This window comes from Manacus vitellinus, unplaced genomic scaffold (genome assembly GCF_001715985.3).
Source record: "Manacus vitellinus isolate BGI_N305 unplaced genomic scaffold, ASM171598v3 scaffold_12_pilon, whole genome shotgun sequence".
NCBI classification, from domain to species: domain Eukaryota; kingdom Metazoa; phylum Chordata; class Aves; order Passeriformes; family Pipridae; genus Manacus; species Manacus vitellinus.
The window spans coordinates 11,870,809-11,897,795 of NW_021938949.1; the positions used below are offsets into that span (position 1 = coordinate 11,870,809).

The 26,987-nt window shown below is 41.3% G+C and overlaps 1 protein-coding gene across 1 annotated transcript; it reads right to left on the reverse strand.

The window, feature by feature from the left end:
* Window positions 1-360: 360 nt before the first annotated feature.
* On the reverse strand, window positions 361-25,862 carry LOC103757383 (nodal modulator 1). Its single transcript, XM_018067409.2, has 31 exons — window positions 25,718-25,862; window positions 25,377-25,466; window positions 24,076-24,121; window positions 23,541-23,641; window positions 23,310-23,416; window positions 23,056-23,128; window positions 22,389-22,541; window positions 21,112-21,249; window positions 20,496-20,585; window positions 19,770-19,875; window positions 19,198-19,348; window positions 18,544-18,721; window positions 17,647-17,788; window positions 16,692-16,823; window positions 15,791-15,927; window positions 15,429-15,516; window positions 14,902-14,965; window positions 13,651-13,746; window positions 12,403-12,612; window positions 12,013-12,095; window positions 10,872-11,031; window positions 10,622-10,748; window positions 9,856-9,969; window positions 9,074-9,201; window positions 8,337-8,478; window positions 7,443-7,526; window positions 5,884-5,994; window positions 4,452-4,553; window positions 4,111-4,230; window positions 3,062-3,154; window positions 361-2,180 (listed from the first exon to the last, which is right to left on the reverse strand). The coding sequence occupies exons 1-31, from the start codon at window positions 25,847-25,849 to the stop codon at window positions 2,049-2,051; spliced, it is 3,630 nt and encodes a 1,209-aa protein (XP_017922898.2). The 5' UTR covers window positions 25,850-25,862; the 3' UTR covers window positions 361-2,048.
* Between the last annotated feature and the right edge of the window lie 1,125 nt (window positions 25,863-26,987).

Below are 26,987 nucleotides of genomic sequence, written 5' to 3' on the forward strand. Positions count from 1 at the left end.
ACAGCCCACACTGACTGTTCTGCTTGTGCCTGTGTTATCTGATTCCTGGTTTCTATACATATTTGGGGATACTGATTTCTTGGCATTTAGTTCTGCTTTAGAAAATCATCTCACGCTTTAGTTTTCCCTGTGTTCTCAAAGAGCACCACGACTTCTCTGCCAAGTGGGAAACTTCAAGCTATAGTTTCTGTTAGGAATAAACACTTCAAAAGCAGAATAAACCTCAAAACATGGGACTGGAAGCAAGTAGGCCACGGGCGTGCTGCAGAAGGCAAAAAAATTACAATTTTGAGAAGAGATGCTGGGCAAATCCTAGCTTTAGAAGCAAGCATTAAATTAGCAAGAATTAATACTTTTATCTTTTTTGTTTGTTTGTTTTCTTTTTATTAACAGCATTTTCAATGCTTAAGGTCAATCATCAGCAGGTCTCACAGTTCAGAGATCAGAATACCTGGTACTCTTTCAAGGCACATGGACATGTGCATCTCTTCCTCATACATTCCCCCCAGAGCAGCAGTAGCTTTTTTAAAATTCACCAGCTAAAGATGTATTGAAAATGTACAATTTATTATAAGTCTTACAACACCTTGTTTTTTTCCCCATATATTTCATCACAGCAATATAAAATTCCAGGTCATTAAATAGAGAGCATGATAATTTATTAGAGCTGCATCTCAAACTCTATACATACACACTTTTTCAACACTCTTCATTCTTATTATGATCTTGACGAAATTTCCCTCTGAGAAACTGGAAGGATCACCGAATGAAATTTTAATTATTTAGGCCCAAACTATTGCAAAGTGCCAACAAAACAAGCATAAAACCTTTAGCATCCAAATTTCTAAGAATGGTAGGGTTTGTAAGCTTAAATATTTAAATGTAAAGGGACTTTATTTCAAGTACTGTAAAAGAGAAACATTGCCACTTACTGGCAGTACCAATGTCTTTGCAATATTTGTAGGCATTTATGTACATCTTTCAAATGCTCTGTTAACCTTTATAGTATTTGTCAATAAAAAGCCCCATTAATATTTAAACTGTGTATGTCCAACTACCCACTTCAAGCAACAATCAAAAGATAGCCTGTAAGAAGCAGTTATTTATTACAGACTACATTGTTGGGACTGTACACATTGGAGATTTCAAAAAGCTCACATTTCTTATAGTAAAAAAAAAAAACCAAAAGGCAAAAAAAGGTAAAAAAAGATAAAAATAAATCAGTCATGAATTGGCAAAAAGGCTGTGCATGGCCTGGGCAGGAGATGTGACCATCATGGGCAAATGGGTATCACCAACACCACAGTACAACTTTGGAAGGAACAGTGTAGCCAGCTGGAGCCACCTCAGGAATACCAGAGGTCTAAAAAGAGATCACACTGAAACTGAAATTTGAACACTGCTTCTGCAACAGGATCATCAGAACTTACCTGATCATTAACAACTAACCTTACCTGACATGGAGAATTTGTCTTCATTGGGCAAAAACTTAATCAAAGATAACAATCACTGGACAAGAACTGAAATCACAGCTGTGCAGATGACACTCTTCAGTCAAGCTGCTGAACTGGAAGTGACAATGACATAATTCACCAGTCCAGCTACGTCCCCTGAAACTTTGTTTCGAGCACCACTGATTCAGTAGAATCCCTACCTGCTGCTTCTGTAAAGTGGGTATTTCAAAAGGTAAGGAAAAATAATCCCAAAATCTAGAGACTGAAATCAAGTAGTCTATTACCATTGCTTTTATAAATCATTAATGAGGACAGTATGACCTGTTCCACTGAAAAAATAAAGCATTAATTGTCTTCAAGTATGGGAGATGCACTCACAGTTACAGCAGAGGCATTCATTTCATCACTTTACAACAAGGAAATCTATAGACTCCATAGAAAATTTACAACCAAAATGGAGTTAGTGTGACAAACGTGTAGCAAAAACGAAAATGTCAAGTCTGCAAATTCAACAAAAAAAATGTATTTTAGTGGCTTTGCTCCCTCAGGCTCCAGTTTGACAGAGCACCACCTCACACAATCATTCCTTTCACCTCACGTCCGTCTTGTCTTCTGTTTTTTCGTCTGTCTCTTGGCATCCTCTGAGCCACCAGTGTCAGAACCTGCCTGGCCAAGAGCACGGACTCCCTGCAGTCGAGTTGTCAGCTGGAGCAATAAGGGAATAAGCTAGGGGGAAAAAAAAGGGCAGCAAGTTGTGATTACAGTGGTATGTAAGGTCTGAACAATAATGTTCTTTAGAACGTTTGTGCAGTCCCTCACAAACAGAATCTATTGCATAAATGGCACATCTACTAGGATATCAGAATAAGGCAGCAAAACTTGGGGAGGAATTAAAACCAAACTTCTGGGAATTCCTGATAATTCAAACCTGAAGTGATTGTCAGTCACCTTTCTTCCTGAAGTCATCTAGCCAAGAACAGTAGTTTGAGTCCTGAGTCTAGAAATTACTGCTATTTTCAGTGGAGACAGTTCCAGTGGCACTGTAGAAAAACCTGGCAAACCCAATGTTGAGTGCTCTCTTACCCATGTTTGAGAGGAAATCAAACTGCACAGACACATCAGAAAAAACTAGAAGAGCACAGCTTGTTAACAAAGAGAGGGTTATATAGCAGGTATTTGTATTCCTCTTCAGAGCTTTGGACTAGGGAGGGTGTAAAGCTAAAGAGACCAGACTCAAGGACTTGCAAGATTTTTTCCAGTCTGATCATTCCTGAAGCCAATAAAATAATTATTATTTTCATTCCTATTATCACGGAGTCTGGTTATCTGAATTTGAATAACGCTGTATTTTTTCTCAGATCCACCAAACGAGAAGCCAAAATTCAGCCACAGCACCGGAACTCAGCTTCACGCTAAGTTTTTTTAAAGGAAAGTATTTGTCCAAAACATAGCTATGTTGTGACTTTTCTTAAAACAAGTCACAAAAGGTGACTGTCACTGCTTCTCTTTTTGGATAAAAACCCAACAAACCCCCACTTAACAGAGTACAACATATTCACTCATAGGACAAGAGTATTTGGATAAGAGTAAAAAAGCCCATGCCCTACCTTATCATGGTTGTAACCAGCCAACAACAGGAGCAGTGTCAGTGGTAATGCAATATAAGATCCTTGGGCAATGTCTTGTTCAGGCAGCTTTCTCTGAAAACAGAGCAGACCACAGATTTTATTTTTGTTTTAAACAGTCAACTGGGAAATCCCTCAGCTCAAAGCAACATCAGCAATAGGATCACATGGCATGTCCAGCCCATCCCATCTGACTTGCTTCCAAGTGCTGCTCTAAGATTTACTTTACCTTCCCCTTCAAAGCAAGTCCTCTGGATGAGATTCACTCATGTATTACCTTCTTCCTGGGGTTTGCTGTTTTGTAAAGCTAATTCACTGATGGTCAGTCTCCACAGTCAGCCTGGTGTGCTTTGATTTACCTGTCACCTGCTGCCCAAACCTCTATGATCCCAAGGATGCCACTACAGCAACCATACTAGCACAAAACCTTTCAGGCACATCTGCATCCTTCATTTCTAACTCCTGTTTCATGTTTCCCTCATGTTCCACTGGCATCTGAACATGCAGCAAAGAAGAAGAGAAACAGACCATTCAAGTGTTACAGAATGAACACCTCACTAAATTGACTGTCCTGTTCAGAACACACCTTCTCTCTCTCAAGCAACAAATTTCCTCTGATGCTGGTTTGAAACCCCTCTGTTTTACCCTCTACCTCAGCTCCAATAACTAAAGCTCTCTTTTTGGCCTTGTGACACTTCTTTCATATACACAAAAGTCTTTAAAGGGATTTGGACAACAATCCTTATCTTTCTCCTTCACTCTCCAGTTACTGCAACCTTTCAGTGAGTGTCACAGCTACAACCCTTCCTGACCTCCTTACCTGCCCCCCACAACATGCCAGGTTACCAGGTAACATCCCTGCCTGAGGCCTTAAATGTGGCCAAATCCAAATTCATTGTCACTTTTTAATGCCCCTCATAAACCTCTTTATATTTACACTTATAGAAAGTTTGGCCAAGAGCACAAAATATATGCAGGTTGTACCACCAGATATTGCTCCCAAGGTGAACACTGAAGCATTTTGTACTTACAGTGGGACTGAAAACCAGTGTAATGTGTTTGTGATATCCAATGGCAGTGAAAGAAACTTGAGGCAGGGTGTAGTCATACTGTGATTTAGACAATGTAGAATCCAGGAGCACCACGTAATTCTGTGGATAAAAAAAAATATACTCAGGCTCCAGGATTGGGAGCAGTCTGAGACAAAAATCACATTTAAAGGCAAAAGTCAGTTAAACAGGATTCAAATCTTCCAAGACATGGGTTAGCCCAGCAAGAATACAGCCCTGCAGGCACAGCAGAAATAACACTTCATGGCCCTTAGGGAAAAAACCTGAAATGAGCTAAGCTAATTTTCCAGCAGTGTTCTTACCTCTCCATCTCGGAGCAGTGGTGGGAAATGGAAAAACAAGGACAGGCCTAAGTTGACTGTATGAATTGGGTTGTCAAGGTTTTCACTTTTGTAGAGCTTCACCTGTAAGTGAAAGAAGAAAGCACAAACCAGGTACTTCTGAGCCTGCACCACAATAGATAACTTAGACATCCCACATCTTCAGGGATAAAAGCACTTCAAAATTCATCACGTGTTCATGTAAACAGAAAGTTGTCAAGTAGGACACCTGGAAATGTTCTAATCTGGGATGTAAAAAGTCACAGAAACAGTCTTTTTATAGAACTTGAAATATTTAGGAACAACTGATGTCTGACATTTTCACATATCTAGTGTGATATGAAAAGTAGTCTGTGCTGTGGATCACAAAACCGCTCACTTGTGTCTGCCTCAGATCTCGGCACATAAAAATTTCTGCTTTGAAAGGCAGGGTGATGATATGGACCCACCAACAGCACACGTGCATTTATGTGCAACACAAGATCCCACCTAATATTGAACAGGCACAGGCTTGGATAACTTACATATAATCAAATTCTGACATCGATTCCTACTGCCTTAAGACTGAACTGCAAGGGTCTAAATTTCCCCAGAAATATGGGAAACATGCTCAGGGGCTCTTCAGTAAGGTGATACATTTTCCCTTCACACCTGCTCTAAGTGTTGGATCCTTTGGATGTCTCCCAAAAAACCCAACAACTTAGCAATGAGATCTTGGCAGGTGAGATGCATAACAGACTAGTCTGAAAGAAATCCAGGCACTGCATTTATATTTGTAGGTAACATTTCAAGGAGCTTTTAAACACGAGAAATGATACTATAACTCCTACCCCACTAACACCTCTTGCAGACACTTCCAGCATTTACACCCTGAGCCAAAAGGATCACAGGTGTTTAGCAATTTTTTTGGATCCCAGTAGAGTCTTTTGAATTTTGGAAATTTCAGCTTTACTATTGGCCTCATACTGTCTTCTATAACTATACTTTTAAATTCACATGTCCTATGGTATTACTGCATTCATTTGGCACCTTCTTGCTATCAGACATGCAGATCAAAAATTCCAGGTGTTTCAGGAATTAGTACAGTTCTCTGATACAAAGGACTCGTTTCACCCTTGGTGTTTTGATACCTCTGCAGACAGACCATCCCTCATCAGGGAAGCAGATCCCAAAATTTACAGCCAACCAAGTATTTCTCAAACATATTCCCATTAAAAATGGAAATATTAAAGCAAAGCAGTCAGGAACACTGCTATTCTATCTGGAATTCAAATTCACCATCATTAAAATATTAGTTCTAACTTGAATTAAATGTGTTCTCTGGCCACTGAACAATTTCCAGTGATCCTGCAAAAACACCCAATGTGAAAGCAGTAACAAGTACACTTGGCAAAGATGAAAGGCTTGAACTTACACATAATGTGGAGAGATATTCAGAAGATGTAATTACATTTCCACTTAAATCAAATTGATTAATTTGCCGGAATGCTATAATATTTACATCATCAATGTCACTGTTCCCAACCTGCAATGTAAAAAACAGTCATGTTTTCACCAACAGAGGACAGTAACACACCTGTCAACACAACACAAATATTGTTTATCATTTTAAATCAAAAGTGAATTTTGTTCTATAGGAACCACACGGAAACTCGAAGGCTTTCCAATTGCAAGTTCTTGTCCTCCAGAGTGCACAGCTTCCAATTGCAGACATTATCAGCACAAGGCTCATGGCATCAAACTAAACTAAAAAATGGAAGTATCAAAGGCACACACTATTCTGGAAGAGGCTGAGGTACACACAGAATTGCCTGATCTCAGAATACTGGTCTCAGTATTTTGCATCTGTGCTGAGAGATGCATACTACTGTGCTAGGATGTTTATTCACTTGATTAATGAAGAATATGCTCATATCATAATATAACCTACTTCAAAAATACATAACTTTATATTCTTCAAGTATTTAAAACACAAAACATTTGTGTTTCTAAACCTTAACTCTGATCAAATCGAAGTAAGGAAAGATATTTACTCAAACAATAACTATAGTAACAGACAGGTTATGGTTAGGTCAGGGGCCACAGTCTCGTGCCACTGAGGCTGAACATTTTTCCTGCAGGTGTCTCAAAAACTTCCCCCTCCAGGAGAAATGGTAGGCTTGCCAGGGTAGGATTAGCACAAGCTACTGTGAAGAGCTGTCACTTGAAACACAGAACCTTCATCTTCTGGAATGTGGGTATCCATTCTCTTCCCCTTCTGAACCAGCAAGGACTCTTAGCAAGAAGACACTAAGGACTTGAAAGATTTTTGCCCTTCTGCTTTGCTGCAAAGGAGGGCACTCTGATCAGGCAGGTGTCTGAGCTCAAAAAATGACTGAAAAGCTCTGGACAACTAACAAGGCTAATTAACCTTTGTTGGATGTCAAGAGATAAATGCAAGGCAGCTAATCTGGATCTGTAAGGATGGAGGAATATTTAACAAGATTCCATCAGTTTTCAATTCAAAGGTATTATTAATTTTATAAAGACTTGCTAGTCTGAATGACAATTTCACCCACATCAAGACTGCAGGATTTGGACCAAATAAAATGCAAAAATGTATCAATCTGTAACTAAATACAAAGATAGGATAACATGGCAATTTATGACATCCTCAAGCCAACTACTGCTTTGTTCCACGTCATAAAGAAATGTTGAAAGGTATTCTATACATTTATTTTCTTGTTTCTGGATGTATAGTTTTTATGATTGTGAAAGAATCCTTTTCACTTGTTTACTGTTTGGGCTTTATCTCACTTTTTATTTTGAGCTATGGTGCTGAAACACAATATGGGGCCCATACTTAGGGAGCTAACTTGCTGAAAGGCACTTGTCTAAACAGAATGCATTCACTACATTGCTGCTGACAGAACAGGCATAATGCCTAGACAGATGCATTTCATATTTAAGTGATACTACCAAAAAAAAAATTACCTCAATGGCCCGATGCTGTGGTAAAGCTCTTTCAATGTGATCGTTGCCTTCAGCTTTGAGTTGGACATGATACACACAACCAGGCTAAAAGAAACATTCAGATGATAAATCCCAACACTGAATAATACATACTTTAATTTTAGACAGCAGTAACAGAATTTTCTAACATTCCATTTAAGATACACAACCCCAACAGATTTAACTCTGTGCAGTTAAAGTTTTCTTAATCCCAAATAGAAAATTTAACTCAAAAGCACTGTTAGGGGTGTTTACTGTCAGCAAATAAGAAAGGGCTATCACAGGACTTGCACTGGTTTGTTACATCACAGTATTAAAAGAAATCAGCTTCTGTGAAGTGTTTTAGTTAGAAAGAAAACACATAAACAGGATTAAAACCTGCTTCCTGCTTCAGCAAATTGCTTATTCCATACATAATGGTCCTGTAAATTCAGCTTCCATATTTCCTGCAGAACAGCTTCCTTCACATACATGCTGTGCAATTAACATCATACACACACCCAACACCCTGCTAAAAATAGGCTGGCAGCATTTTCACAAGGGAAACTAAATGCTTCCCCAAATTCTTCTGCCTAATAAAATTCCCTGCTCTATCACCTGAATACCTGTCAGACACACTCAGTACTGACCAGGGGCTCAGGTCATGTCCCATGGACTGCTCAGTGTTTGTGGGAGGCCACCACAGTTTGCTGCCATTATGTTCCACAGACTTACACAAGTTTTTCCCCCTTTTACTAGACTGAATGTTCTCTGCATGACACTGTTTCCTCACACACAAAGACTCAAGGGAGCAATGTGATGGCAAAACAGAAATCAGTAACTAATTAACAGAACACATTTTATCAAGTAAAGGACAGAGAGTGTTCTAATCCTTACCCGAAGGCCACGTAGCCTGAATTTGCCCTCTTCATCTGTTATCGTGTCTTCTCCATAGATGCTACAATCCTTCTGTCCCACAGCTTCCACTGAGACTCCCTGCTCAGGCTCTCCATTTAAAGAAGAAACTGTGCCATAACAGCTAGAGGTATAAAGAGAACCAGTTGCTACAGATGTGCAGACGATGTTTTAATGCACATTTGAAAGACATTTTACAGTTACAACTGATGGGAAAAGTGCTTAAAGTATTTAGCATAGCACAGAGAGGAAAAGGGGAATTCATACTGTGTATGTAAAACAGTTTAAATCATTAGAATTCACTGCAGTTCAGAGCACAATTTTAGGAATCCAAGTTCCCTAACTTCCATGAACAGCAACTCTTTCTTACCCCTGAGGGCAAGGAAAAGGAGGATCTGGAAGTCAGATATTTGAATTGGTCTACCATACCCAGAATAGTCCTCTCCCCTCCCACTGGATACAACACAAGCCACAGACACAGTACTTTCACAGCAATATTTCTCTCTGTAGCCCTGCCAGCTGGGCTTAGCTATATACCCACATCCATGAAAAAAGGCTAATAAAAGTACTTATCCACAGCATAATAAAGTAAAACTGTGCCTTTGAAAGTCTCCTCCAAACCTGCAGAACAGAGGTGTGCTACAAAAAACCCACACATTTGGCATAATCCCTCCTGATACAGCCCGTAGCATTTTGCATGGCATTCCAGCTCTACTGACCTGTAAGCTGTTCTGTACCCAGTTATCCGAATTTTAAGATTTTGTCCTTCCTGCACTTCAATCATTTGTGATGACGGTTCAAAGCGAAATTCTTTCATCATGGGTTTAAAGTAATACTGCCCTGGGCTCTGCAAAGAGGCACAAAACAAGCTGTTTACTCACAGTGATGTAAAATTTCACCAACTCCAAACAAATAGGCTTTGCAAGAGCTCCCTGAGGAGCTGAAGTTCTCTGTTCCAATCACAGGTTAAACTTGTCGTAAAATGTGAGCACTGAAAAGCAGGGAGCACATTGGACAAAAAACCAATGGAACTCCACCAGGTGACAAAGTCTGAAGAGAGAAAGGAAACTACAGCCCTAAAACCTTATCACAAGGCCTCAAGGACAGGAAAGTGACCACTAAAGAAGGATGTCTGCAAGGAAACTGTTCAGGCATGTCTACACACATATACAGATCAATAATCTAATTAGATTTCCTTGCTCTAAAGACTCTCAAATGATCATCAACATGGTTTGCTTCATGTTTACAGACTGCAAATTAGTAACTGAGATCAATCAACATCATCTGCTACCTTTCGGGGAGAAATCTCTTGCCATGTTAGATTTCCCATCTTTCACTTGCTAAGATTTCCAGTGCTGTCCACTCTCAGGGATCTACATCTCCATTGTGGGCTCAAAGGAGACCTGCCACTCAGGAGAGTTGATAGCATCTGTGTTTGGGAGGGCAAAGTAGCACAGCATCACATGTGCAGCCACATCCAGAAGAATCAATTCCAACTTACCAGATTGGAAAAAGTCAGCATGCCATTATCCTGGGTAAGGAGGTTGGACCGAAATACCCCTCCACTGAGAGACAAGAGAACTCCAGCGAGAGCCTGGTCATCCTCTGATTTGATCTGGTTTTGCAAAATCAGTAATGGTAAGTGTAAGAGAGGGCTGCTTTATGAAGAAGGGTTCAATTCAGAAGCTCCTTACAGCATGCACAGATGGGCTGGCTCTGAGCACTCAGCTGTAGGCAGAACTAACATCTGCAGTGCATCCCCTCTGGCCAGAGCACAGGGCTGCAGAACCTTCTGCTCTCAACACCTGGGCACTCACAGCCATGGCACACACCATGTGCCACCACAGCAGTCATTCACTTCAGAGAACATTCCAGGGGGCCAGAACAAAGTATCCCAAAGACTGGAACCAGGCAGTAGTTGGACCAGACTGTACATGAAAATATCACCTTGAGGGATAAAAGTCATTAAAAGAAGGTGGTCCAATTCTACAAAAGCAAATAAAGCCACTCTTTTGGACTGCAGGCTCTAACTTTCACTCTATAAGCCTTGAAAATTATCTTCCACATGGCAAGTCATAGTCTACAACTGAGCTCATCCACTGAGACTTGTTTCCCCATGACAAAAATTATTATCCCAATAAAAATAAATTATCCCCAAATCCCACGCCCCTTTGTCTTTGGTTGGAAGACATGGGTTAACTTCCTTGCCTGTCCAGCTCTAACTGCACACACTATTCATTCAGAACCCAAAGTGTTTAGCACATTACCTCAAAGGTCACCCCAGCAAGAGCAAAAGCTTTGAAGTCTCCAACTGTTCCTTCTACTGCAGTCAAAACAAAACCTTCCTTCTGAGCAGTAACTGTATATTCCAAGTCACTGTGGAGTGGCCCAACACTTCATATAAAGGGAAAGCAGAACTTGTTTTAAAAAAACACTTGCATATCACATACATGTTGTCAAGTTATCACTGTGTTTTCACTAAAGAATCCAAAAGATCAAAAGAAATCTGTTATTTACCTGTAGGCACCTTTGTCATCGGTGAAAACTGTGATGAGTGGGGAAGTTGCCCCCTTTTCACTAATGACAATCTCAACACCTTCCAACTCAGGATGAATTCGCCCTTCCAGAAATAAGCCTGCTTTTCCATGAATCTCTATCAGCTTTCCAGGACAACTCTCTTGGTCGTTGCAAAGGGGATTTAAGACAAACAAGAAAGTCAAAACCACACACTGGCTTACAGCAGGAGTTTAACTACTTCCAAAGTGATCAGCTGATGTCCTTTTACCTTAGGATAAGAGAGTAACCCACACAATTTTACGGCCTCTCAACGTGTCTTAAAACATCTAAACATTGCCAAAATCAGTAACAAAATAGTTTCAAAGCTATAAGCACACCTCCAAAATAAACCTTCTGGATTTCCTAAGTGGTTGGAGGATTCATTAAGTTACATATACCGCAGCCACATGGAGACGATGGCAATATTTCCTTCTAGAAAACATTACACTGAACTTTGACCACATTCTTTGACTTAAAATTTAGGTCAGTATGTGTCATGTTTAATGACATTAATTAAAATTTCATTTCCCCCCCCTCCAATGTATTTAGAATGTGCAAAGAGTCACATAGAAAGAGGCACCAAACATTTCCTAGTGATCTCAAACAAAGTGTGTCCACTTAAAATCTGTGGGCAAAGTGGACACTGACTTAACAAGTAGCATCAATCAACTGATGATAACCCTGACAATTCTGAAGTTCACTTTTTTTGGTAAATACTTTTACTGGCTAAAAAAATGCAACAGAAACCTGAATTCAGTAACAAACTCAAAATACAAACACTGTTTTGCACAACTATTTTTCTAGATGACAGTAATATGAACAGTTCTCCAAATCTGGTGTAATATCCAAAAACCTAACCCTTCCTCTTGTGCCAGGTGGTTTTTCAGCACTTGGAAGCATATCCTGCTGATAAAAACTATACTTGCACCCTCTGTCAAATAGCCATGCTTCCGAATTCCAGAATGAAATTGGCCCAAAGAAATAGCTGCAACTGAAACTTTTCTAACATTACCTTTGAAGAGTTATCCATATGTTTATCTATAAGGATACATTTCTGCCTTAAATATCTACTCCTTTCAAAGTACAAATTATTTATATTTACCTCCACTAACAAATGCTTCCACATAAGGTGGGTAAAAAAGCAGCTCTTTTGAAGACGGTGTCACAGTAATTTTCTCTCCAGACCTGTAAAACACAAATAAGATATAATTGGAAGAAAACCAAATTAGTAGCTCTCATGTGTAACAGAGAGAGTATGGCACATTGACCCAAGAATCCATCTAAATACTCCAAGAAAAAAGTATCAACAACAGGCTAAGCAAAATCCTTGCTATGCAGTACTAATTTCCATTTAGCTGACAGTCAGCAAGAAGAGGCACAGGTAGCTATAGAGTAGCTCTTTCCTATATGGAATTATATCACTATTCTGTTTAGTAAAAGCACCAGACAATAGCACAAAAAATACAGCTTGTTCATTGGGGCTTGGTATTACCTTGCCCAGTATGAAAATTCATATAAGAAGGGTCCTTGGAGCTCCTCCACCATTTCTTGCACTGGGGGCTTTGTTCCTTCCTCCTCTTGCCCCTTCTTTTCTCTCTCCTGTCGACGGCTCTCAATCTCTGCCAGCTGCTGCTCCCGCCGTAATTCCTGTAGGGATTTCAGGGGCCCTAAAACTAAGGCAGGTTCACTGTCAATGGATGACCTGAAAACAGGGAGGAGAAAACAAAATCATCTCCTTCCATACGGAGGAATAAGAGCTTGTTGTATCTGTCAATTACTGCCTTTATACCACAGCAGGAGAGTCCCAGGATATTTTTTAAACCCATTTTTTTTTATTGTGCTGTTTATTCCAAGCGTAAGTAAAACCTTTAACCTTTATATCAATCTTTCTACAAGAAACGGTCATTCATAGGGGCTACAGGTAACCTACCTACTTACAGCCCTCACAAATCCTGCACCAGCACACTATAACCATTCTGCTGTCTCAATGTTTCCTTTCCAGCTGCTGAGGTTGCCCTGCAGTTGCAGTGATAGGTTCATTAAACACAGAGAACTCAAGGCAATACTCTGCAGGTAATGTTCTCTGAAAAGAGGTTTTCTACACTCAAAAAAGTTTGAGAACCCATAGTCTAGAACAAGTAGCCATCAGCAGAGCATTAATAAAACACTCATCATTATCAGACACTTCCAGGCAGATTTGGCACCTCATACAATTAAAGTTGTTAGCAAATCAGTGCTCCCTAGTGAGCTGTCTGTTCAGCTAAGCACAAATTGGTGCATTAGTGTGTAATCACTCTGCATGGTTTTCCTTTTATAACCCTCTTCACACCAGCAACAATGCTCTAAAGCAGCAGATTCTCATTCTGAGGAAACAAAAAAGGAAAAAAATAGATACCAGAGCTAAAAAGCTCAGACCTAAGCTAAAACAATACCTTCTAAATTCTGAAATGTCAGTTCATTAAAGTGTATAAAAACTCAGAAAATCATTCCTTTTTACCATGACATACAAGTAGTGAGGGGCTATATTAGAATGAAGAGACAATGTTCAAATTGAGGGCTGGAAATTACTTAACTATCTCAAACTCAAAGCACATCTTAGCATAAAAACCTCTTGCAGTCTAGACTTGGACAACATCCCCTTAGAAAGCAGACACTGCAGTATTAAAACTGGAGTAAAGCTTTATGAGAGCCATGTCTTTTTCTTCCACTTTTTATAGGCCCAAGATTTCTTTGCTCTTACTTAATGGTAATAGTCACATCCATCAGTTTATCAGTTACAATCGTGCCAAGGACATGGTGTCGAACTGCAGTGAGTGTCAGTATGCTGGGAGAGGACCTGTAAATCAAAGGAACAAAGAGATGAATTCAAGGTCCCCCTCCTAAATAACCAAATCTTACTTAGCAGAGTTTGTGGTCCCACCCCCAGGACTGAAATGCTTCATAAAAGACAATATAGAAATCACACAGCAAAGTGCAGTGCTGAGATGATCACATATAGGAAAGGGAGCGTCTTCCAGCTCTAAACCCCAAACCCTGCACGACACTGGCCAAAGCAATTCCTTCCTTTGTGCCTCCTGCTTCCTCTCAAGCCAAAGCTGCTTTGATTGATTTCATATGTGCAATCCCTTTACACAGAAGGACACTCAGAAGTTTGTCATATTAGACACAGATCACCAAGATGCCTCAAGTCTAATGGTGCTTTGCTGCCAAGAGAAGGTTTCTGCTTCTATCCATTCAATCACCTTGTGCCAGCTCTCATGCTTAGTATATCTCTCTTTTAAGTACTTTTAATTCACTAACACAACAGGAGATAATCAGATTTTAATGCTGAATTTGTTTTCTGCCACATTCATGAATGAGAAGTGGCCTGAGAGCAGAAATCCTCTTTGTTCCTTGTAAGCAAAGCGCCATTAAGCACATCACCAGACCACATTCTATAAATAACTAATAAAACTTGGCTGAGTTAGGAAGATCAGCACTCTTTAGCACTCTTTACTTGTGATTAGAGTGAATATTTCCTCAGCTTGCAAAAAATGGGGTGAGTAGAATCAAATCACCAGAGATTTGGCACTAGTGATGTGCAGTGGTGGTCTAAGCCTCTTATTAAACTTACTGTCCTATCTTTTGCATTTCAGCTCTCAGAAGTGATCAACAGTTTTCACTGAAATAACTCTTCTTTGTTACAAAGAAAACCCAACACTAGACAGAAGGCTGACAAAAATATTCATTTAAAGAGAGAAAAGCATCTTTAAAGCCTATCATTAGTTGATCTTGGGGTTTTTTTAAGATAGAAAGGGCAAGTTGATTTTGGGGTTTTTTTAAAACAGAAAGGGCAAGAGAACATATTTGATACAACTTGCTAAAGCTTCCCTCTATTGGACAGTCCTAGCAACACATCCTGAACTGCTGAAAGCAAGCAGCTGCAGCAGAAGGCAGCTTTATGAAAAAGCATGCTGAGAGGCATAAGATCATAAACAGATTACACTCTTACGTGTCATAAGTGTAATACTCGTGTTCAAACTGGTGGCAGGAACGTGGGGTCACTTCATAAACACCTGTAAACATTAAGCCAAAGAATGATCTGCTGAAAAAATTCAAGCTTACTATGTTGGCTGAATTCTCAAGATCAAATGAGACCAGAGGTACAGAAACAACTATAAAATTTGATTATGTGAGTATTGCCTTTCACATAGACACTTTCTGATGTGACTGGCAAATAGAACCCATACAAATGAGATAATTTTGAGATGATCTTCATTCATCATAGATTAAGGTCCATCACCAAGAAAAAAACAGTAATATTTTACTTCTGGGATCTCGATTTAGGTGAAGGATTAAATAGCAGGAGAAATGGAGAATTCTAAAAACTTAGAATAGGCTTTTTATATACAAATATAAATAAGACAATGCCTTTCAGAAACCTCAGAAACTACAACAGAATTTTATTTTTTAAATTCCCAGTAGTATTAGTTGACTAGTTCTTTTTCATTTTTTAAACTAACATTTTAGAGCTGTTACCTGGCTTTGAAAGACAGAATCTATTCACTCCTTTGGACAGGTTATAAACACCAACATTCTCTGGTCCATTTCCATCCTGATAAAATTCCTGTGAAGTCATAGCACAATTTATTATTAGTAATTACCAAACAAAAAATGAAAACAGTATTTGCCTAAAAATACAATAATGCATCTCTTTTATAGCAGCTAATATCACAAGACCATTTTACCAAATCTAAGAGATAAATTTTAAAGCACTCTAAATGTCAATGCTGCTGTGCTGTATGATCCTCTAGAGGCACGAGAAAGCCTTGATTCCAAGCATAATCCAAACTACCTGCACAGTCATTAAAAAAATACAAGGATGTTTGTTTCCTACATACCAGTGTGATTGCATGAGAAAGAGAACACCTCAGCATATATCCAGTCTGCCTGAATTCTACTCCTGACACATCTTCCTCCATGACTTCCAGTTCCAAAGACTTATTCTTCCAGCACCAGTCTTCATGTACAATGCTTACTAGAATACATGCCACACAAAGCATTTTAGTAATGTAAAACTGTGTAAGTAAGGGCAAGTCTTGTGGTATAAAAAGCTTGTACCACTCTAACTTCCCTGACAACAATCTTTAAAGTCAGATATACAATGACATTGCAATAACAGACCTGGCTCACAGCACTGCAGTGTCACCAGGAATGCTGCACATTTCCTATCAGAAAAGCTATACTATAAAAAGGAATAATGAAGCCTGGTCACCCTGGAAGGCTCCTCAATGTGCAATACCATTGTGACAGTCAAAGCAACCTAGAGGACATCACAACCTAACCCAATTTAACCCAGTGGAAAGATATTCCATTTCCTATATAGAGAGCAATCTTTATATATTTCTAGACCTTTCCCTGGAAAAGTTTTCATAGGCCAAAGTAAGCTGGCCAAAAGACATACTGCTACTAGGAGCAGTCCTCTGGAAGCAGCAGAACTAGGGTGTGCCCCTGTTCTGAGGCTTGGGACAAGCCAGTTCATGATAAAGCCCATCTTCCTCACACCAGCAATGCAGACCAAAAAAACTCTGGGGAGCAGTCACCTTTAAGCTGACACAGGGTTTTAAACATACAAGACTAATGACACACTGTTATATAGCATTTTTCCAAATTCTCTCAAGCTTCACAGCTAGTTCAATGCTGGGCATACTGCAAAGAGTATTGATAATAACAGAAGTGTTCAGATTAAGTCAGAAATTTAGCTATTAAGGTACCACTCTAAGCAGTTCCCCATGATCCTACCTTTGTATTTGCCTGGGAGCACATTCTCAAAGGTGAAGGACACTGAGTCCCTGTTCCCTGAGAGCTGCAGGGTGCGTTTCTCCCCTTGCCGGCTCACGGACTGTAATGTCACCATCAGGTCACCACACAAGTCTGTGCAGGGAAGAGCAGAACATGAGGATGTTTCCAACTAAAATTCTACTCCTATTTCTTAGGCACATGTTTATCAGGGTTATTATGCATTCTGCACAACTTTTCAGACTGTTAATCATATTCCTTTATCTAACAGCAAGTAAAAACCTGAGGCCAACATTAAATCACCTTGCTCTGCAAAGACTACAGGGCCCACTAAACACCTGAGAGACAGAACATGAAGTGCAGAGAGGATTTAGAGAGGAAAAAGGAAGGCAAAAATGACAAAAGTCAGGCTCCAATCATCATCTGCTGAAATCAGTGGGTAATCAAGGAAAATAGCAGGAGAGAGGAACCTCAGACTAAAATAAAGACAAAAAGCCTATGAAAGAGAACAAAGATTGAAAGCTTCTGTGAGCAGCTTGAGCATCTATTCTGGAGTTTTTACATGTACTGCTTTTTTTTTAAAGATCTTTTTCACCTCCAGTACTTCTCTGACTGATGTACAGTACCCCTAGTGCCAGTCAGGAGCATTTCCTTCCAAAATCTACCCATCTTCTGTGGAAGGAAAACAGGTCCGAATTCCTTCCTGAGAAAGGAATATTTGCTTATCCCTAGCAAGTACTAAAAACGGGTACATGACTTTACTCCAAATTTTATTAAGATGCCTTACTAGGCCATAACATTGACCAAAAAAAAGAGCTGCTTTATCTATGAGTTGGAAGTTAAAATGACTTACCTGCTGATGGGGCTAACCACAGCAAGATCTGACCTATACCCATTCACATGTGCTGTGCTAAAGTTCTCCATTCCCATTGACACTTCACTTTCAAAATGGGCTTACCTAAACAAGAGATCTTCCCTGAGACAGATGCCAAAAACTGAGAGAAGGTCACATCCATTATTGGTCTGTCTGTAACAGTAACAGGGAACATTTTGGGTTTCAAAGCCAATCCTGCTCTGGTCTCAGCCTCTGGAATAATCACCTGTAGAGTATATGACAACAAAACATCACCAGCTTTCAGATACTAGTCCAAATACACCCACTCTGCTGTCCTCAATCCATTTATCAGAAATTGGAAAATGGAAATTTACTGTAAACCCCAGGCAAAGCAAAGCCAGCCTCTCAAACATGCTTTTCAAAATCCTGTATTAAAAATCCTCCAAAGAACTGCAATAAAACTGAGCTACAAATCCTCCAAAGAGCTGTTTCAAAAGTCTGAGTGACTTCCACTCCAGGGTGTGCTGCAGCTTCTACATGAGGCTATGTCTCTCTCTGTGAGGACAGTTAGAGGCCTTATAACCATCCACTTGCTCATCTTTCAGCCTGAGCTTTCTGCCACAATGCAAAATCCATGGGAATTCTGCTACAGGTTCTGCTGTGACCTGTCATCCCAGGAATCATTCAGGCACCTGAGAAAGGGACATATTACAGAGTTGACTCAGGAGATAATAAGAAGTGATCTAAGGGACATCACAACTAAGAGGAGAGAGAAAAAAGAACTTACAACCCAAATGGCCTGATCTCCTTTTAAAAAGTATAAAGGACAAAGACCATGGGAATTTCAGCTTGTTAAGGAAACAGAAAAAGCAAATAACTGTCACTGTTTAAACAGTGCAAACAGGAGAAAAGGACTAGAAAAATCTAAATTCAGCTTTTCAAATTTTAAAAATTAAATGTTTAAAATCTTTTAAAACACCGCGATAGTCCCACAATGAAGAAATGAAAGCTCATTCTTACCTGAACATTGTATGTACCCGATTTTGCCTTAAAACAAAATGCTCCATGAGGGTCAGTTTCTGTTGTAACTAGTGCTGCTTTGTCTTTCTCTTCAGGTATCATGGTTACCTTGTATTTACTAATCTGCTTGACTGTGTCAGGGAAACGAGTTACTGAGATTCGGCCACACACACTGAATCTGTCAAATAAATACCAGTCATCAGAACCAATATTTGACAAAAATACTTGTTTTAAAACTTCCTTAAAAAGTGAACCTCACTATGTTAAGGTAATAACACTTGAATTGGAACAGATTTCTCCTGAAACAGTGCTCCTATCAGAGATGCTACAAGCAAACACAGTGGAGCAAGTGCACTCCTGTACAATTAACACATCTTTTCTTTTAGGAAGTCACCATGATGTTATGTTACATTTTGGCAACTTGCTTCACTCCTCCTCGCCACCAACCCAATCACTTCAAGCACCTTAACTATTACTGAGCAAAACACTGTGGACAAAGCATTACCCTGCACTCATGCTGTTCTATCTACCTTGAATTTCTTGAGCAGTATTTCATTCCTGACAACAGTACACAAGCCTGGGCATGGCATGGGAAAGGACCAGCCATATTTCAAGGCCTTGTCGACACATTTTCAGCACACCACCAGTACTTACCCTGTTGCAATGATGTTTGCCAGCTGAGGTGTATTTGGGGCGATCTTCACAGTAATAGTATCAAAAAACAGGTGTTCTTTCTTGGCATGAATTGTGTAAGTACCTGTTGTTATGTTCTCAAGGCGGAAAGAGCCATCAGCTTTTGTTTTCACTGCAACAAATAACAGGAAGAGTTAAAAAGCAGAGCATGTGTTGACTGTCTATCCTTATGCATCAACAGATCCAGAGGGCATGCACTGCTTTAGACTATTTTAAATTTATATTGCACAACAAGGAAATGACATTATGCTTTTTTACTAGATCAACCTTCGTTTCTGTATTTCATAGTACAATTTGGCACGTGGTTGAAAGAAATTAAGATATTTTCAACAGCACAACAAATGAACACCTAACACTCTCACCTAAACCAGAAAATGCAAATCAACTGCATGAAAACCACTTTAATATTTAAAATACATTGCAACAAAAGTAGTGTATTATCCTGAAGGCTTAATTCCATATCATACACAAGTTCTGTACTTGAGCTTAATAAAAGCTTCCCTGTAGCAACAAAGATCTGAAGCACTGCATACCTTTAATCTGATTGTTCAGAGTCACAGTGGCATCAGCAACTCCTTCTCCTTCAGGACCATTCAACACCCTGCCTGTGACAGAGAAACCCATCACATGGAAAACAGGCTGAAATGGGAAACAGTTAACATTAGTCTTTACTCAGGAAATGCAAACACACAGCAATCAACACCAACTGTTATCTCCCCATACACACATAAAGGAAATTTATTTCTAGCTCTAGGAAAAGAATGTACCAGAATAATCAGAAGGAAAGTATGTATTGATCTCCACACATCCTGTTCCCCTAAGTACAAAACACACATTCTCAATCTATCTGCCTCAGTAGAGTTCAGAAGGGCCCAATAACAGATCATTTTGCCATTACACGAGGCACTCTGCAAACCATAAAAACCCACAGGCCCTTCTCCAGAGATGTGACAATCTGAATGAGAAAATTTAAGCAACCTCAAAGATTACTGCCTCGTTGCAACGTGGACATGAAAGGGAGCATAGCAGACAGCTTTCCCCTATTTTCTTTCTTCCTAGTAAAAAGGACCAAAGTATAGAAACACAGCACAATACTGGATATTGTCTTGTACCTGCTGTGCAAGGGAGGTATGTATAAACAAGCATCTTCAACTTCTAACAAAGAAGTTTTTCTACAATACACCTGCTTTCTGCTAAAATCAGTGATTCTTTTAAAGGAATGAGTGGCACAAAAAGACTATTTCCTCTGCAGGCCTTACCTCAATCTGTAAACTGTCATGTTCTACAAGGAAGTCCAGTCTAGACGGGGCAACATCAAAGGTGATTCTCTCTCCCCTGTAGAATGGTATCTGAAAGAAGACACATTGCTTTGACCCCTAAGAAGCTGTGAGGACAGAATGATTTTCCTTTACCATTTTCTATGCCCTCATTACCATCGGACACCTCTATGAAGGGTCCAGTGAGCTGCAAACTCCTAGAAAAAATAACTCAGAGGGATGGAGACTCAAATATCAGTAATATTTCAAGACTGATGGAAACCATGAGATTATCAGAAGAGATGGAAAAGTAACCCTCTACTCAGAGGGTTGGATGTGCAAGAGCTTACAGACAGGAGACTATGATTGCTACAAGGACTAAAGGAATGAGAGAAGCTTGGATCCCATTTCTAGAGCTAAAGACTGAGAATGCAGGACCATCACTCTAGACAGTGCACAGAGAACCATGTTCCCACACCACCCAGACATAAGAAAGGGAATAGGAAAATAAGAAAACAGAGAGCTTAAAGGAGAGGAGGTGGCAGTAGCACATTCTAGTTTAGAAAATGAAAGTTAACAACCCACTGAATAGACAAGCAATTAATTTCTAGTTACTTACCACAGTGTACTTCCCACTTGGCAGAGAAAGAAAGCTGAAAGATCCATCTTCTTTAGATACAACATTGCACAAATAGGATAAAGACTCATCTCTTGACTGGAATCCATCCACGGGAGAAATATTGCAGCCCACAACATCCTGTGGTAATAAATGCAATGCAATCTTTTTTCTCGAGTCAAAACAGAGAAGACAATTTGGGGGGTATGTAAGAGGGTTCAAAATACTAAACTATGAATGATGGCAAGTATAAAATCAATTTAGAGGTAAAGTTTGATAACATGACTTAAAATTCATGTACAGGTAGAAGAGGCAAAACCAGCCAATACTGAACTTCGTGGTAACAAGAACAGAAAACTGGGAAATTCAACATTCCCAGAGTTCACTGCAAGACTGACTTCAGTTCTGTGGACAAGGTTAACATTACAAAACAGAGCTCCACAGAACAAATCACAGTACATGACAAATGTTTCACACTCATTTAATAACACACTCATAACATGGCAATAGAAGCCGTTGAACTTTGTCTTCCCATCAAGAGGACAAAGAGCAATTAAGACCTCATGCTGAAGACAAATTACAGCTACTGTACAGTGAATTTCAGGATTTGTCTGGCAACACCTTGTGCAGGATGCTGGTCTTCTACCATGGAGAAGTATCATTCTCATGAGGGAACACGTTTACTAACCAATATTTAATGTGCAAAAAGGTGTAATACTGGAAAAATAATATCTTAAAACTGTAACCCTGAACCTTGCTGACCAACAGGGAATATACATATCGATAACATGCTGTGGGACATACTATATTTTGCACTTGTTGCCTGCTTCAGTTCAGGTCTTAGTGTTCTATGCCCCTGAACAGCCTGATTGTTCAGGAATCCAGCTGTGTGAAAACAATAATAAAGAGGTCAAAAGAGTCGACATCAAAAGAATCTTCTAATTTCTTGTGTCCAAAAAAACATGTAGACCTCAAGCCTCAATTTTGCCAACATTTAAAAGATGGTTATTGTGTTACACATCTGAGTAGTTCCATGGAGGTCAGAAGAAACTTGGCATGTATACAAATATTGTACTAAAAGGGTCTTGTTGGGGAAAAAGATAAAAAACATGCAAAAAAACCCAAACACAGAAATACAGCTTGAGGGGCTGTACAGTTTATGTTTTCTATAAGCCAAGCTCAGTGAAGGACAGAGATGAGTATCAGGGCAATACAAATCTAGAAGCTATTTAGCTGCTTCTTATCTGTGTCCATATTAAAAGGTACTGATAGACCATTACCTCCTTAGTGACCGAAGAAGAGAAAAGCAGAAACATGACCCCTTTCATGGGTTCTCCATCGCTCCTCACAGCCCCAGACACGTTGTAGCCTGCGACAATCAGGGGGCTGGCAGCATAAGCATTGGAACTCGTCACCCGGACCACTGTCTTTGCCTGAAAAACAGAAACATACAGGCATTAGATCTCACAGCACCTAAATAACAATCAGACCCTGTGTATTCAACAACAGAAACAGAGCCCAGGGCAGCAGTACTCAAAGAGTGTCCACAGGCTACTCAAAATACAAAGACACTAAAGAAAAGACACTTCGCAAAATGGTATTTTTCCCACTTTACTGATTCAGGAAATGGTCAGGATCTCAGAGCTCCTCAGGAAGTAAGCAGTCTGAGAGGAAAGGATTAGAGCATCTGCTAAAATATTCAATCTCTTGCAAAACATACAGGATTAGTAGACAGAAAGCAAGAACTCATTTCCCAGTCCTACCCTGGCTGGCTTCACTACCTCCAACCTGGGTCTGCACAGGGCAGTTTCTTGACTACCTGAATTAAATGTATGAAAACTCCATTGACCTTGTCCACTCACAAAAACCCTTCCTCACACTAATTGATCAGGACAAGCAGATCCACCCTCCCTAAACAGGCAAATCAGAACTTTTGTTGGCTCTAACCTCTTTCAACATCCAGGTGGGATGCGATGCAAAGATTTCATATTCGCCAGGAAGCACTTTAAAGAAAGCAAACCTGCAAGGCAAGAAAGGGGTTATGTCTCTTCAGAAACAGTCACAAATGTTTGTTTACAGAAAAACAATTCAGACACACATTAGAAAAAGTATTTCAGAACTATTACAATCCCAGTTGCTGTGGCAGAATTGAAAGAATCTTGTGTAAATGAACAGATTAATTATGTACCACCCACACTCACTTTCCTCCAGGTTGTGTAATAGTTGCTTGTATGTTTATGTCACTGCCAGCATTTCTCAGTGCAACCTGAACTCCAGCAGGACCTAATGTCTGACCTTTGCTGAGAACCTGTCAAAATAAAAAGAAACAAGAGTATAAATGGAAAAAAATACCTCGTAGAGCTGAAGCAGAATGTTTTTTATGAAAGCTGAATTAGTGCAAGATGGAATAAATAAAGATAATGGAGTCTAACCTTTCCATTCACAGAAAACCCTGTGAACACGAAGTTAATATCACCTCCCTTTGTGCAAATGTCATTAATGCCATCCACATGAATGTCTACACTGGTTGGTTCTGGAACAGAAAAACGATGAAACAGCACGGTAGTTAGTGAGAAAGCAATCATGAAGAAATTCTGCTTTAGCTTTACAAAACTGTCACAGAAATGTATTAGTCCAAGCATGCAAGTGTTGCTCTGGGAGTCTTGCCCCAGCAAAGTTTAAACATCTCCAAATCCTGAGACTGAAAATCCTCTTTCCCCCCTCCCGCTGCAGCCATTTCTGTCAAAAACACACATTCCTTCAAATCAGTTCAAGGGTTATTTTGTCAGTGTCTACCATATAGCTCTATTTTCCCCAGTACAGTAAGTGCATTTCAGTTATTGAAAGCACACAGTATGGCTCATCTGTTTTGAAAAGCGCTTGATTTTCTCTGCCAACTGCAAGTCAGAGATAAGTCCCCCATTGCAGATACACTGTCCTATTGTAAGAAGACAAATAAGCACTTACCGAAACTCCACCCTAGGGGAGGCTCAATTTTAAGAATGAAATCCCCCTAAAAAATAAAAAGCAATAACTGTCTTCATTGATCTAAATTCAATTTAGCTAAATTATGAAAAAAAAAGTCATAACACAACCATCACGCTGCAGAGAGGAACACAAAACTCAAGTGTACCATTCTCCTTCCCTCTTACTTCAGATACTCTGTTCAAAGAAGCAGCAAAATCTACCCAGACAGGCCAGGATGCTGGGCTCACATCCAGCCAGCTAAGAGCAAAAATTAAGTATCACTGTGTTTATACCACTTCAAGAACAAACCTGGCTCACATTCAAGCAGCTCAGTGCTAGAAAGTGCTCAAATCTACCTCTACCTGCCCTAACAGATGGGTTCTAAATTAGCCTTTAGTATTTCCACTAGGAGATCCAACTCAACCATTCTGCCCAAACATGAGACAACAAAACTTCAATCCTATTAAAAGCTCTGCTCCAGAAGGGTATTAATCTGCACAGGGATCCTCTTTATAGTGGCCACCAAACGTGTTCTGCCACATATATTCTGAAGTTCAGAATGGAAAGGTTCAAAGGCCTAAGAATGAAACCACTGAGATCAGAAAGCATCTTACATTCTTAGACTGGGAAGGGAAGGAATTATTTGGAGGTTGAGCTAGATGATCCTTAAAGATCCCTTCCAAACCAAACCATTCTATGATTCTACTTCTGATCCCTATATTAACCAGCTCTTTAAAAGTGCAAACCACTTCGACCATCTGAGGGCAGTTTGTAATTAATTTGAATGTAAACATCTTTCCAGTCTAATACACTTTAGACTTCTGATTCATTCTGAGCTTCCTGTACCATTATTTCCTTAAGATATTTTTAATATCTGCAGTTAGTAATTCAAGTTATTTTCAATTCAGTCGTATCAAAACACCTTCTCATACACATCTCTTTCTATAGGCAGAAAACAGAAAGCTTTAGCTGTACTCTGTAGTAACCTGTACTATTTGTACAGCTGCAGCACACAGCTGTTGGCAGTAAATACGGCTCCCAGTGCTGCAGTCATTCCAATAAACAGCCCAAATGCAACACCACAGCTACAGCTACCAGGCTTTTCTCAGCATAACTAGCACTGAGAAATAAAGTAGCTGCCTTACAGAAAGAAACAGCTGAAAGTTTGGTCCAAACCACACTAAATCATGTCCTGATTCGAAGGTTTCACGGGAAGGGTGCTGTTGTGAGGTTTACCCTGGCGGTAGGTGGGGAGGCGGGGGCAGCACAGAGGGGACAGCGCAGGTGGTGCAGCGTCTTACCTTGTCATACAGGGGAATCATGAAATACCCGTTGTTCGGAGCACAGTCTGTCTGGTATTTCAGAGTACCGTGTTTTGTATATAACTTAATCTAAAAGAAGCAAACACAACAAGGGTGCTTTTAAACAAGGCTAGGAAGACTGGAACCACGCACTGTCTAACCAGGTGCTCTCACAGAGCAGCACCCGCCGTGCCCGGGGCAGCAGGACGAGGTTCACGGTGAGCCGGGCCCGGGGAAGGAGACCCGCAGTCCACCGCCCCAGCCCGCAGCACCGGCACCGTGCCGCGGCCCGGGCGGGAGCGCTCGGGGGGCCCGGGGCAGCCGGGGCCGGCGGCGCCCACCTCGATCAGCGAGTAGTTGATCTCCACGTCGGACTTGACGAAGCCGCCGCAGCCCACGACGATGTCCTCGGAGCCCGCGCCAGGGCGCAGCACAGCGCGCAGAGCAGCGCGGCCGCGGCCGCGGCCCCGCATGGCCCGAAGCTCGCCGGCGCCTCACGGGCACCGCCAGCCCCGGCCCTCCCGGCCCCCGCCCTGAGTCAGCGCCGCCGCCGCGCGGCCGGAAGGGCCGTTCCCGCGGGGGCGCCCCCTGCCGGCCCGGAGGGCTGCGGCCGCTCCCGGGGCTGCTCCCCAGGGATGCCCCGCTGGACATCCCCCAGCCCCATCCCACTGCCGGGGATGGCGTCAGGATGGATTATCTGTGCCCCAGGCTGAATCTTCGCACGTTTTGTAAACGTAACTGATGTCGTCAGGTAACTTCTGCGAAAGGAATTGGTGTCTTCGAGCTGAATTTTCTCGCGCTTTGTGAACACAGCTAAAGTCAGAACACTGCTGAAACAGAAGCTGCTTAATAAAGAACTTCGCGTTTCAAGCATTGCGCGAGATTACGTCACACGAATAAATATGTATTGCGTAGGCGGAGAATATTTATTAGGCGGGTTCGTGTAATGTAAATTTTACGGTATAAAAGATGTAATTTTTTTTTTACCGCTTGGCGCGCTTGATTTGCGGGAACCTCCACCCTGCGCAGAATAAACAACGTCTCTTCTCCAAACCAGACCCTGTGTGCTTACAGAGCTCCCACCCCCGGCAGCTCCGCCTCGCTGGTGCGGTCGCTGCCGGGCTGCACAGCCCCGGACCTGCCCCCGGCCGGACTTTGCCCGCAGCCGGGACGGACCGGGCGCTCCGGGGCTCCCGGCACCGCTCACACACCGGGAACGGGGCTCCGGGCGCTGCCCGGCGAGGAGGAAGCGCCCGTCCCGTCCCGTCCCGTCCGTCCGCGTCCCGTCCCGTCCCGTCCCGTCCCGTCCCGTCCCGCGCGGGCTGCGGGCGAGGGGCCGGCCGGGCCGATGGGTGCGGGCGATGCGCTGTGCGGGCCCGGGAGGCCCGCCGGGCCCCGGGTGAGTGACCGAGTGACCGCGGCCCTCCGCCGAGGACCCCCCCGGAGCCCGGCCCGGAGTGCGGCTCCCCGGGGGATTCCCGGACCCCGCTGCGGGGGGGTGAAGTGCGAGCGGTGAAGTGTGTTCCCGTGGGTGCGGGCTTTGCTTCCCAGGAACAAGTTTTCACCCAAACAGAAGAGCCCGAGTTGTTCTCAGTTACAGTGAATTTGATG